This window comes from Rhinatrema bivittatum, chromosome 4 (assembly GCF_901001135.1).
Source record: "Rhinatrema bivittatum chromosome 4, aRhiBiv1.1, whole genome shotgun sequence".
Lineage (NCBI taxonomy): Eukaryota > Metazoa > Chordata > Amphibia > Gymnophiona > Rhinatrematidae > Rhinatrema > Rhinatrema bivittatum.
In genome coordinates this window covers 341,409,586-341,423,949 of record NC_042618.1, presented here as the reverse complement: position 1 = coordinate 341,423,949, position 14,364 = coordinate 341,409,586, and the positions used below count along the sequence as shown (strand labels likewise).

At 44.4% G+C, this 14,364-nt stretch overlaps 1 protein-coding gene across 2 annotated transcripts in view; it reads right to left on the bottom strand.

Annotated features, from left to right (window-relative positions):
- Positions 1-14,364, bottom strand: part of CASKIN2 (CASK interacting protein 2) — a 126,961-nt gene that overhangs the window by 52,134 nt on the left and 60,463 nt on the right. For both annotated transcript variants that reach the window (XM_029600522.1, XM_029600521.1), the window contains exons 4-12: positions 14,048-14,145; positions 12,814-12,959; positions 11,776-11,871; positions 10,307-10,437; positions 9,053-9,161; positions 8,370-8,478; positions 7,881-7,975; positions 7,577-7,694; positions 3,872-4,057 (exon numbers count right to left, since the gene is read on the bottom strand). In XM_029600522.1, the coding sequence (XP_029456382.1) occupies positions 3,872-4,057; positions 7,577-7,694; positions 7,881-7,975; positions 8,370-8,478; positions 9,053-9,161; positions 10,307-10,437; positions 11,776-11,871; positions 12,814-12,959; positions 14,048-14,145 (1,088 nt within the window). The remainder of the gene's footprint in view (positions 1-3,871; positions 4,058-7,576; positions 7,695-7,880; positions 7,976-8,369; positions 8,479-9,052; positions 9,162-10,306; positions 10,438-11,775; positions 11,872-12,813; positions 12,960-14,047; positions 14,146-14,364) is intronic.

Sequence of the window (14,364 nt, the reverse complement as noted above, 5' to 3'; positions counted from 1 at the left end):
CTTCCATTCGACCTGGGGGATAGGTTTTATGGTGGCGAGGGACAGCAGACGGTCTAGGGTCTGTCAGACGATCTGGACCTTTGCGTGTGTACCACAAAGCTGTGCAAATTCCAAAGCGTAGCCGTGTTCTATGATGCTTAGAACCCACTGGTCGGAGGTTATTCTGGCCCATTCCGCGTAGAAGTGGGATAACCACCCCCCCCCCCCCCCCCACTCGAGGAATCGAGGTATGGGCCAGCTGTATCTCATTGAGAAGTCTTGAAGCCAACGGCCGGAGCATTGCCTCCGTCATGAGTGGTTCTACGCCCTTGAAAGGAAGAAGACCAGGATTGTGGCCTAGTCGATGGTTGCCTTTGACCTACCAGCTGAGGTCTGCCCTGATGAAATCTACGCTGTCCACGGAAACATGATCGGGTGGAAGGAAAACCTCTAGAAGGTTTTGGTCTGTCTTCCAGGAGTTTATGGACTCTGTTCTCATCTAAGGATTTAATTAACTGCTCCAAGTCATCACCGAAGAGAAATTTATCCCTAAATGGCAACGCACCCAACTGAGCCTTAGATGATACATCTGCTGACCAGTTACACAGCCAAAGGAGCCTCCGTGCCGAAACTGCGGACGACATAGAAGAAGTACAAAGAAGATCATATAGAACATCCGCCCCATATGCTATCGCTGCTTCCAAACATTCTGCCTGCTCTGATTCGCCCAGAGGGAGATCTCTGGACGTTAACAATTGCTGGACCCAGTAGAGACTCACCCGGAGCATACAGCTACTGCACACTGCTGCTCGAACGCCCAGGGCGGACACCTCAAAGATACGCTTGAGGAGTACTTCCAGTTTTCTATCTTGAAGATCCTTGAGTGCCGCAGCACCAGCAACAAGGATTGTGATCCGCTTGGTGACAGCCGAAACTGATGTGTCTGCTTTTGGAGATGACAGCAGATCCAGCGACTCTTCCACCAAAGGGTACAGCTTATCCATAGCCCGACCTACTCTCAAGCCGGCATCTGGAACATCCACTCCCGGGTCATTAGCTGCTGGAGCATGGGATGAAGAGGAAAAGCCTTGGTGGGAGCCCTTAGTCCGGCCAGGACCGGGTCCACAGAATCCTTTGGAAGAGGATGCTGAGGGAGGTCCACCCCAAGCTCCAACAGCACGGAGGGGATCAGAGGCTCCAACACCTCTCTATGAAATAGTTGGACCACCTTCGGATCATCCCCATCTAAGGGAACCTGTTTTCCCAGGTCTTCCTCTGAGCCTGCGCCGCCCGGATCAGGATCAGGAGCTGCAGTGTCTGTAGCATCTGGAATGACAGAGTCAGCAGCCATAGAAGTACCCCGCAATTTAGTGACCCGCAGGGAAGCCGGAGCGTCCAGACGTTTGGCTACTTTGCAGGGTGGTCCAGAGGGACAGCTCAAAGTGGAAACCGTACTCTGTGAGGGCTGAGAAGCCAAAAAGGCTTTGTGCATAAGCAGCACAAAATCCAATGAAAAAGTATGAGAGCCTGCCCCTTCCCACATCATCAAAATCATCCTGGTCTGGATCTGATTGATCCCCAGGAGAGACAGAAACCGGGGAAAGATCAGGCGGAAGCTCTCCTGTCCCCATGGCTCTGGACTGAGTCTCCGCCAGAGTATTCAAAATGGCCATTCCCGCGCTGAGGGGGAACGGATCGGCCCGAGCTTCCCGAGGTGCTGGCCTTTTTGCTGCGCCTCGGGATTTAGAAACGCTTCCCGGCTGCAAAAGAGAACTGCCCTCCCCACCTGAAATGCACCGCAAGCAAAGGCCTGCCCGGGAGAGTCTAGACAAAGACTCCCCGCAGGCAGTGCAGGAAGATGGCCGCGGCATATCTGCAAACGTGAGAGAAGAGACAAAATGCCATGCGGTAGAGAGGGAAATGGCAGGGAGCTTCAAAACTCTAAAACGCGCCTGAGCTGCGCCCGGAGCGAAGCAGCAAGCAGCCGGTGAAAAAAGAAAGTGACAGGCTGCTTTCGGCGAAATGTTAAAACTTTTTTTTTTTGTCGGGCTGAACCGCGGGAGAAGAGGGGCCGGACCACCAGTGTCTAACTCCGGCGTCTTACCTGCCTGGAGCCGCGCAGGATAGCCAACCCCAGCTCCTTCACCTGCTACCAGGGGGGACGGCCCCGCAAGATCTACCGACCCCCCCCTGGGAGGATTTAAAGTTGTAATTGCTTTTTTTTTTTTTTCCTTTGCTTGATTCCTATTAGAGAAAACCTCTCCTTTTTTTTTTTTTTTTTTTTAAAGGGGAATTGCCTTAAACCCAGGAAAAGGTCAAGACTGCAGGATTTGCACCACCTCCATCTGCTGGAGATAGAGAACTACTGAGGGGATGCAGGTGGCAACACCAGGTTAAGAGAGGGTGCCCTCCAAGTTTTCCTCTGTCTCCATCTGCTGGAAGGGAGGCATAACCCACAGTCTGGACTGATCCGGGTACGTACGGGGAAGTGGGATTCGAACCCACGCCTCCAGTAGAGACTGTGACCTGAACACAGCACCTTTGACCGCTCGGCATGGAGAGGAGGGGGAGTAACCTAGTGGTTAGAGCAGCAGGCTGCCAACCAGGGAAGGCAGGGTTCAAATCCTGGCGACATGCCTTGAGACCCTGGGCAAATCATTTCACCCTCCATTTCCTCAGGTACAAACTTAAGGCCTCAGATTTTTCTACCATTCTGTGTCTATGGGAAAAATGCTTAGTAAATCACACCCTTAGATTGTGAGCCCTCTGGCGACAGGGAAATACCTACAGGGCCTGTTTTAATCTGCTTTGAAGTGTCATGAAAGGCGGCATATGGATAAATAAAAGCTGGTACGCCTAAATAGCGATTAAAACCAGTATAAGTAAATACAATTAACACACATAATTAGACATTAAAATCAGTAAATAGTGCACATACAGAAGATTTAAAAACCCATAAGAAAGAATGAGAATATCACTCTTATACAGACATTAGGGGGTGCATTTTCAAAGATGCGTAAAATCAGCCTTTGGCCAGGCAAATTTTCAGAAGGCCTCAAATGCACCCGTGCTGTCGCGAGGAGAACGAGGGCGTTCCGGGACGTGGTCAGAAAACTGATGCACAAGGGTGTATTTTATAAGCAGAGTGACGCGCATATGTCTTCAAATACTCACGCATGCCACTTTTACGCCTGCTAATCAAGTCGCAAAGATTAAATCGGACTTCTCTTTTGTCTGCAATTGTGGGGTGGAGTGGGGTGGTCTAGGGCAACTGGTGGGAGGGTCTGGGTCAACTGGTTATGGTCTTGGCGAACTGGTGCTTAGAAGATTCCACACAGGTAAGGGTTTTCACAAGGGAGATATGCGCATACACATCAGCCACCTTTAGAAAATATCTGCCGCTGCGCATAAACGGAGGGTCACTATGTGCACGTCACAATTATTTTGCACCTAAATTATATGCACATACTTTTATAAAATAGCTGTTCGAAATGTGAAAATCCCTGCATTAAAAAGAAAATGCGCGCATACTGCAATGTATGCGCGTATTTTCAGGGTGGAGATACACAGTATTTTATAAACTTGTTCTACTCCCCCTTCACACCTGCTGATGTGTGTACGTGCCGAGTTATGCACATTATAGGAAAATTATCCTAATCAGTGTATACAAGATGAACAATGAGAATGAGCAGTGAAAGGATCAGGACAGACAAATGTAGGGACATAAAAAAAATGAGAAGCTAGAATAAGCAATGAAAATGATCTAAAAAGCAAGATCTGAACGTTAGGCTGCCTGAAGAGCTAGGTCCAGGTTACTGGCTGGCAGTGGTCACGGTCTCAGATAGGAAGCGTGTGGATTTCAGTCACTTGTATTCACCATCAAAAGCCTTACCTATGTTTTCAGGCCCATCATTTGCCCTGTCTGTACTGGGTTGGCCATTTGTCTGTCCTGGCTGGTGAGGACCGTCTGCAGGTGACACCAGTGCACCCTGAGTGACAACGCTACCAACTAGCTGCGTTTTTGTCAGGCCCTGCCTCTGATGAGCTGGCACGGTGGCACTGCGGGAAAGAGTTGTGCCTATTGAAAGAGAGAAAAAAAAAAAACAACAGAGAAAGCTCAAAGAAATGTTAAGGACTTCATTAAAAAAATCATTTAGCTGAATACAAAATGGAGGAAATTGTCCTCCATGGCTCCCACAATATATGACTTGGCCTCAAATGGGTATGTGCTAATGACCTGATAGTATTCCTTTTTGATTTTTTACTTACCAGAGATATCTCTCACATACAGTTAATATAAACAAATACAAAGAGAGAACCCCAATACAATCTAATATGTTACATATTTTTTAATTATACAAAATGTCAAAAAACATTTCAATACACATAAATATCCAAAGCATTCATGTCTATACTAGATTCGATACAAAAATGTACTCTTAAATCAAATGACCATTATCGCTGAACTAGAGACCATAAAATACCTTAAAAACCCATATATATACTAGAGACTTCCCTGTTAAAAAAAAAAGTTTTTGCCAGTTTTTCTATTGTTCTAAAGCTATCAAAAAAATAAATAAATTTACCCTGTTCTCTAAATCTCATGCAAATTCAACCTTTATTAAATCAAAATACCATTGTAAACATGAAAACATAAATTGCTACAAGGCTGCACCTTACACTCCCCTTTCACTCATTCCTAATCTACATACATCAGTCCACACTCACCATAAAATCCACACTATAATTTTCTTATTTTGTTAAAATTACAAAGCAGCAGCTCTACTTAATTTTCCTATAAATCGCAAATATATAGATGACCACATTCAAACAGCGCAGTCTTTAAAGGTTATACACTGTTCTTAAGTGCTTGCCTGAGGTTGAGCTGAGTTTAAGGTTTAAGGTTTATTATTATTTATATACCGTTGTCTCAGCATGGCCTTCAAAGCGGTTTACATTTTGACACATATGCAATGGAGAAATTACAATCATTTATAAAAATAAAACAACAAAAGTTAAAAGAAGAGATAACTAAAATCTATTAGCTTATTAAAAATATAAAATATATACATTAATATTAAACCAATAAATACTAAAACCATAATTATACATATAGATTAAAGGTTTAATAACGAAGCCACCTGTGGTTGTTGAAATTTAAGCGCTTATCTGTCTCTCATTTTCTGTATAGGCCGTTTTAAAGAGCCATGTTTTTAATTCTGCCTTAAATTTGCTTTTTTCTTGTTGCATCCTTAATTGAACTGGTAGTGCATTCCATAGTTTTGCTCCCGCTATTGACAGTGCTCTCTCTCTAACCTGACTAAGGTGTGCTGATCTAATTGTCGGGATTGACAGAAGTCCTTTGTTGGCCGATCTCAAGTCTCTCTGTGGTACATGTAATCGCAATTCTGCATTTAGCCATTCTGTCCTTTCTCCATAAATTATATTGTGTATTATAGACACAGCTTTGAAAAATATTCTAAAACTAATAGGAAGCCAGTGTAATACAATCAAAGTGGGAGTGATGTGATCGAACCTATTTTTTCCTGTTAATATTTGAGCGGCTGTATTGTGAAATACCTGTAAAGGTCTAATAGTTGATTGAGGTAGGCCAAGCAACAGGACGTTACAATAATCTAGCTTGGCAAACAATAAAGCTTGAAGAACAGATCTAAAATCAGAGGGTTCCAGTAGTGGTTTCAATCTTAACATTAACAATTTAAAATAACCATCTCTTAATTTGATCGAAATATGCTTTTTCATACTTAATTCAGAATCGATTATTACTCCAAGATCTCTTGCAAATGGAGTAGGAATTAGATTGATGTTTTCAAATTTGAATGCTGGTATATTCGATTTTGAAAATTTTCTTTCCAAGAGTATTATTTCTGTTTTTTCTGTATTCAAAATTAATTTCATTTGTGATAATAATTTTTTATAGCGTTCAAATAAATAGTTATTAATTTATAGGTAAAATCAAAATCATTTTCTATGGGGACTAAAAACTGGATATCATCTGCATATACATAAAATTTCAAACCCAATCCTGTAAGAAGATGACAAATCGGTAGCAGATAGATATTAAAAAGAGTCGCAGACAGCGTTGATCCCTGAGGTACACCTGTTTGGAGTGGAATTTTTGTGGATAAGGAATTTTTTATTTTTACTTGAAAAGAACGATTATTTAAAAAAGAGGTGAACCATTTTAAAACAATATCTGAGATTCCAATTTCTTGCAAACAAGTAATTAAAATATCATGTTGGACGGTATCGAAGGCTGCAGATAAATCTAAAAGAATTTAAAAAAATACCTTTTGCCTATATCAAAACCTTTTAAAACAGTATCAGTTAATGATAGTAAATGAGTTTCTGTTAATGATAGTTTCAGTTAATGATAGTAAAAGAGTTTCTGTATTAAAATTCTTCCTAAAACCAAACTGCAAGTTCTCTCTCTTAAACAAACCAAATTCCTTGCTGTCACAAAAAAATAATGCAAGGTTCACAAACAGCCTCCTCGCTGTCTCTGGAAATAATACATGGTTCCCATAACCTCTTTCTTGAAAAGTCAGATGACTGGCTGCTTCTGAACACTGTAGCCTAGTGGTTAGAGCAGCGGGCTATGAACCAGGAGACCCTCCGCTGCCTCAGGTACTAACTTTTAGATTGTGGGCACTGTGGGGATAGGGAAATACCTACAGTACCTGAATGTAATCCACTCTGAAGTGCCGAAAAAAGTGGAATATAAAAGAATCTAAATAAATAAATAAATAAATACACACCATTCATACCAATATCACACAATCCACACCCCTAAAAACCTTTCCACTAAAGGCTGTCTAACCAAAAACTGAAGATAACTAATATGGTGTTTTTCTTAATTCTCGCTAAACAAAACAGTGTTCCTTATGTACCCCAGTATACTGTCAGTCTGCTGCTCCTTTGCTAGAAGAATTCTTTGTTGGGGCTTTAAATAATATGTTTGGTAGGCAAGGAGAAGAATCACATGCACAGTGCATGTGAAATATAATCAGTTTTTAAGGAAAAAGAAGTAATTCCTAGCAAAGGAGCAGCAGACTGACGGAATACTGGGGTACATAAGGAACACTGTTTTGTTTAGCGAGAATAAAGAAAAATACCCTATTAGTTATCTTCAGCTTTCGGTTAAACAGCCTTTAGTGGAAAGGTTTTTAGGGGTGTGGATTGTGTGATATTGGGAAGAACGGGTATGAATGGTATTGGTTTTTAGGGTATTTTATGGTCCCTGGTTCAGCGATAAAGGTCGTTTGATTTAAGAGTAAATATTTCTATCGAATCTAGCATAGACATGAATGTATTGGATATTTATGTGTATTGCAATTTTTTTTTTTTAAATTTTGTATAATTAGAATACAATTTAAAATATATATATATATATAAAATATATTAAGATTGTATTGGGGGTTCTCTCTCTTTGTATTTGTTCCTATGTGCTAATGACGGCACTCCAGGCCTAAAAACTTTACTGGTAAAGAGGAAACTCTCTGGCAATGGATAAGCTTCCGCCTCCCCTTGCTTTCCCGGGGGGGGGGGGGGGGGTATCTCCTTCACGGGAACTGACCCAGGCGTTTGCTAATGACCTCCACGATGGAGGGAGGGAAGTAGCCAACTCGATCGGTGCCCCTCTGGGTGTCATGGATGTGGCCCTTCCAACGGCCGTCTGTGTGCTGTTCCAGGACCTGCAGAGGAAACCAACAAAAGACAGTTTGTGGCAAAGAAGGCCTCTGGCAGGACAAACCCTTCTCCTTCCGCAACTGCTGTGGTTCAGGCAGAAAAAAAAAAAAAAAGTAAGCAAGGAATGCTCCCTCCCCCCGGTGCTTCTCATCCCAGCTAGGGGGAAAGGAAAGTGAAGCCAAATTTCTTACCGTGATGACGTCTCCTGCTCGGATGTTCAGAGCTGTTGGATCGTGGACGTTCCAAAAGTCCTTTAGAGCTCGGACTTGCAGAATCCCTGATGCCTCTGAAGACAAAAGAACAAGAGTGATAAAAGGAGAAAGGCGTCGACAGAACGAGAGAGAAAGATAGAAGGAAAAATGCAAAAAGATTAAAGCAGAAAGAAAAGGAAAAAAAAAAAGGGGGGGGTTTCAAAGATGGGAAGGAGACGGATAATGCGGTTAAAATCAGAGAACTGAACTTAAATAGCTCTTCCAGGCACAGATCTGCTGGGGTCAGCTGGCTTTAACCAGCACCGGCCATGGGCACGGCCCGAGGAGCTTCCTCCGGCCGGCGCCAGCCACGGGTGCGGCGTCTGCAGTTATTCTAACACCCTGCACGGGTCCCAGGGCTTCATGCTGGCATTATCTGGTAATGACGAGATCCAGTCCTACTGCCCTCGGGCCCCACTCGTCGCTCACCTCGCAGAAGTTGCTTGATCTCTTTGCTGGCATGTGAAGTGGTGAACTGGTTCACAATATCTAGTGCCGTCTGGTTGTAGGTATTTCGAACGTTCACGTCGATGCCACTCTGTCCAAGGGCACAAATGCCAATCAGTGTGTGGACACCCTCTGCATGCATCATCTGTATCCCAAATATATTCCTTGGCCCTCACAAGCCAAGTACAAACTGCCTCTAAGCACCAACTTGTTCCGTGTTTGTTAAACAAGGAGGTGAAGAGTAATAATAATTTCGGATTTAGTGTTTTAAAGTACAAGTAGGCCAGGGTTTGTCTTTTGCTTTTTGAGCTACTCAGTCTGGTGTAGAATACCTGAAGTTAACCACCCTATACCCACTCCACCATGACCAGCTCACTTTACCCTATTACTCAGACTATCCCTCTGCTTTCAAGGCTATGTTTATTCACCACAGAGGGAGAAGAGCCTTTGACGTCACTGTCCTGCCTGTGTTAAATCTCTCCATCTGTGTAGATTTATAGTGAGCAGTGTGTGGAATGCATAAGAGGTGAGGCCTGAAGAGCTGTTGTGGGGGAAGGGATATTTTGACTCTCTTTTGCTATATTTGCTTAACCAGGAGACTGTTTCCCTAAATGTTATTTCCAACTCTGGGCAGGGTTTCCCCCATCGAGCGCTTTTCCACTCACCTCCAGCAGCAGGCGTACAACTTCTGTCTTCCCATACAGGGCGGCCTCATGCAGCGCTGTCCCCGTTTTTGTCTGTCTGTTGATCTCTATCCCGGCCTTCAGAAGCTGCCTACAGGAGAACGGAAGTCAACTGTCTCAGTTTGGAGGTTACGGGATACGGATACCATGGTACCACTCTGAAAAGAGCGTGGAGGAAGTGGCAAACATGACAGCACAGCATGCTAGGCGACACACCATGTCCCCAACTGGGCCTTTCCACAGTATGATAGAAAAAAAACAAACGTCTCATGGGATATGAACTAGGACTTGCCATCACACCATGCAGGGCCGCGCAAACTGCCACTGTATTCTCAGAAGATGAAATGACAACCTGTCACTGCAGAAAATGTGCCACATTGCACAGGCAGGACCTGGTGCCATCCCATGTTAAGCAGAATGTCCTCAACAACAGGAAACCAAGGTTATATAAGTTATAGATAATGCATCTTAAATGAAGACCCTCATACCATAAAGCTATGTATGTTCGCTTAACAGCTGTTCCATGTATATTTTCTTTAAGGAATGCAGAATTAGATATGCTCACCATCTATAATCATTGGTCTCATTTGATTTTTTAGTGCTTTTATCTAAAAAAAAAGATGAAAAAAAAAAAAAGACTAGGCTAAGAGTATGCAATAACTTTACTGACTTATGAAAGGACTTGGATTTTAAAATCTGAGTGGGACTGTGAAAAGCGATCATCAATAGTAACAAAGGCTTGATTCCACCATTTGGATAAAGGTTCAATTAAGTGCTATAGTCCTTCACTTTTTATATTTCACTATGAAGTGCACATCTCACAAGATCATCTTTTTTGAGATAAAAAGACTAAAAAAAAAGTCATGAGACCAACGATTGCAGACAGTGAGCATATCTGATACATAGTGTTCCTTAAAGGAAATAAACAAGGAACAGTTGTTAAGCGAACGTATATAGCTCTATGGTATGAAGCTCTCATTTAAGGCGCGTTACCTATCACTTATTTAATCTTAGTTTCCTACTGTTGTGATTATTTTGTACCATGGTATTTCTTTGGTTCCAGCAGAAATGTCCTAGCATGGCAGAATACGGTGGAAAGAAATTACGTTTGGAACATATTTGCAACTACGTCCCAAAGAAATTTTGTCTAAAGGGCACATGCCAAGTGCTTTGCCTCTTGCAAACAATTTGTGTCCCCTGGCCCACTCGGCGCAAAGAGAGCAAAGGCAAGCCCACCGAATGATCTCCTTGTGTCCGTTCTTGGATGCCAAGTGAAGAGGGGTAGTGTAGTTGGGGTCACTCGCATCCTTGGCCTGTCCTTCCAACAGCGCCACGCACAGATGACTGTTCAGCAGCAGCTGGACAACCTAGGGAGAAGGGGAAAAAAAAGAACCACACTTTAAGATGGAGAGATGGGGAAAAAAAAAAAAAGAGTGTGACAGGAAACTAGCCATTTAGAGGCAAAGGAAGGACAGACACAAAACAGAGCAAAGAGAAAAAAAAAATTAAAAACAAGAAGAGATTTTTTTCATTCAACACAATCAAGCGGCTGTCTAGCCCAGCGCGATGTGAAAGAGGTTTGAACAAGTTCCTGGAAGTAAAGTCCATAAACCATTATTAGCCAGGCAGACGAGGGAAAGCCATTGCTATGCTTGGGAATAACAAAAAGCAAATCTACCCTTTTGGGATCTGATGGGTTCTTGTGACCCAGACTGGCCACTGGCCAGACAGGATACTTGGTTTGACCCAGTACGACGGGGTTTGGTTTTTTTTTTTGTGTTCTTATATATCAAAAGCTGAATTAGACTAGAGCTCAAAAGGGCACAGGATGGATGGCCGAAGGGAATGGGTGCAGTGTTACACACCCTTTCACTCCTAGATTAGTGGTTTATGTCCAGCTCAGGTTGGTATGGAGTTGGTGGTTTCAGGTCAGGTCCCTATCACCAAAACCACCGTCAGATTTAGGCGTTAATTGGCACCACTGTTGGCGATCCTAGCAGAGAGGCCCGGGACTGCACAGGCATGGGTACTGAATGACCCTCTCACACGTAGGGATGCTACCTCCAGAGAAGGCTTCAGCAGCTTGCACCACCTGCTCTGTGGCTAACTGGAGGCGTTCAGTTTCCACCGCTGTCACGTCTTGACACTTTTCACAAAACACTGAACTCTGGAAGCGCCAGACAAGGTGCCAGGGGCAGCAGCTGGCACACTTGATGGGTCATAAAATGGGTGCTCATGGCAGGTTGCAACCATGTGTTAAACCTTTAAAAAAAAAACAAACAACTCTACGCTGTACAAATCTGCAGACTGACTGGAGCTCATCTGGATTTTGGGAAGGGGAGGAAGTGGGGCAAGGATTCCGAGAATGCAAAGTAGTCTGTCCATTATTTGTTAGGGGAGGACAACGCGCATTTTGGGACAAGAGGCAACCCCCTCCCCCCCCCCCTCCGCCTGATGCACAGCTGTGCCAGCTCTTCATTTCCAACTAACCTCGCCCGTCTCCTTTCTGCTGCTGTGCTCCACCCTCCTCCCCATCTCCCCTCACAAATCACATTAGCCCTAATGAAGTTATTTTCTGGTATTAAGGTGCGAGTGGGGGGGAAGGGAGGCTTCCTTTACATCCATTTCAAACAATCACCTCCACAGCGAGTGGGGCACGATATCCCCACATCACGCCGTATGACACGTGAATAAGTGAGACGTACCTTCAGCCGGCCAAACTCACACGACAGGTCCAAGGGGGTTTTCTTGGCCTTGTTGATGTGGCATGGGTTGGACTGGTGCTGCAGCAGCATCTCAGACTGCAAGAAGAAGAGAGCTGAGCAGGGAGAGAACAAGCTGACATTTCAAAACCTATAAAAAACAAAAAAATCACCCTCCCAGGTTTTGGCTGGAATACCTCCATGTGTGCCTGCCTCTCTCGATAAGACGGTTATACGGGCATAGCTTTACTTCACTTTATCTACGTTTACCAACTGCCTTCATATTATTCATGCTCAAAGTGGACACGTAGCATTAAATATAACAAAAATCACATAAAATACATTCAACATCAAACTAATCACAAACAGAGAAAGACACAATTTCAAAAATAAAAAAAAATTAGCATGTGTCTTCTTCCCTACATGTGTCAGGGTACTGCTTCTCTAGGTAAGTTTGTATCTGTACACATTAATGTCTGTCTATATCCCTACACGTGTTTGTGTGGAGAATGCGCTAGTAACAAAAAGGAAATGAATCATGTTTCGTTAATCATATTTGTTCGTTGGTTTTTTTTTTTTCCTCCACAGCCTTGTCTCTTTTTCTAGATTTTCTTTAACCTCACACAGCTGTCTTATGATGAACAAAAGTCCCAGAAACCAGTTATTTTCAGTATCTAGTATCTAACATTTCTCTTGCGGCTTCCCCCTTTCCTTCCCACCCCCACCTGCTAACAGCAAACCTCAGACAACAGTTATTCTAAAGCAATACCCTCTATCTTCCTTTCCAGGGGCTCTAAGCACCTCTCCAGTTCAATGCAGCTGGCTTCCCCGGTCTTATCTGACGATAGGGCATGCGGTACTAGCAGCTCAATGGCTAATGTGAAGCCATGGGACCACCACCATTTTTGTGGACTGTTACCAGAGCAGCGACAAATAGAGCTTGTGCTCTTACCCAGCCCCTGCACTCATTGTCAAGTCGGTGTAGGGTTTCGTCCTCCCAGTCCCCCGGGTACAGAGCCAGATTCCCCTTTCAGTACTCACCACCTCATAGTGCCCATATTGTGCCGCGAGGTGCAGGGGTATCTGCCCGTCTGTGGATGCCATGTTGACGGAGGCGGCTGCACGCAGGAGCAAGTGGACGGGCTCCGGCTTCCCTTGCCAGGCTGCATAGTGCAGTGGACGCATTCCTGGAGCAAATTTTAAACCAACTTTCAGAATGAGAGTCCAGCATTTGCCAAATACCGGTGGCTGGGCAGAGAAATGCATTCTCAGAAGGGCAGGCACTTAAACTATCAGGGGCCTCCTAGTGGGACATAGAGGGAAGGAAGAGAGGAAAGTGGTGCCCACACCCCACAAAAAGCAATCTACAAGGGAATCAGCTCAGTCTAACATTCGATTTTCTCTTTCCTGCACAGAGGGGAGTTGATTTTCCAATGTTATTCTGAGGGACCTTTTGTTCTAGCACAAAATGTGCTGTTTGATTCATGAAGACCATTCATACACCTCCCAATCTCAGCGTAATGTATTCTTTCACTGCCAGTTTTTCATCCTGCATGTTATAGAAAAAGCAATTGTTTTTCTGGGCCCTCGCTGCAAGAGCAAAGAAAACATTGGCCTGTTTGCTATTTAAAAAAAAGAAAAAAAAAACTAATCCTAAAACTAATATAAAAAGGTCTCCTTAGAAATGCAAAATCTCAGGAGAAAATTCCCTGTGTACTTAGTCTGATCTTGCCCGTCTTTCTGTGGGGGCAGTCTCACCTGGCTCACACTTTTACCGAAATAACGCGGTCCCTCTTGAGCTGAGCACGTTGGGGTCAGGGAGAGGGGGGGGTGTGGTGGAAGGCACCTGGCTAGAGTGCTTGGGATATAAGTCGTGCCAAGAAGCCTCCATTAAAATGAAGGGAAATAGATGCCTGTTTTGCAGGCCATAGCAAAAAACTGAGACAAAAGGGGCAGTCCCTCCAACGCAGGCCACTGACCTGCCCTCTCTCTATGCAGTGTACAGCTCTCCCCCCCCCCCCCTCCCTAACCCATAAGCCCAGAAACTAGTTGACGGCTTGAGTTGCCCTGGACAACCTCTTGGCTCTAATGCTTCAAACTCCCTCCCTCCCCCCCCCCCCCCTCCACCAAAAATAAATAAATAAAACAAATACAACAATGAAAGGAAGCATGGAGACCCAACCCACCCCAGTCTTCTCTGTTGTAAAGGCAACAGCCTTGGCCGGGCGTTAATCTAGAGAGAGGAGTGAAGGCATGAATGCGTAAAACCACCTACCGTTGCTATCCTTGATGTCAATGGCGGCCTGCGTTTCAAGCAGCAGTGAAATGAGCTCGGGGCTCCCGCTGAGGGCAGCATGGTGCAGCGCCGAGAACCTGAAAAGAAACCCCCCCAACTACGTTAAAAAAGGAAGAGCTCGGAATCCAGGCCCAATATAATCCTTTCCTAACAACGTGGAACTGCCCTCCTTCCCCTCCCCTCCCCCCAACCACCAAATTCTGTAGTGCCAGCCTGCCTTGCCTAACTGCCACACTCCCATTGCAATTTCAGTCCTGATCTGAAGAGCGCAGACCGGTGGTTCCCAAACCTCTCCA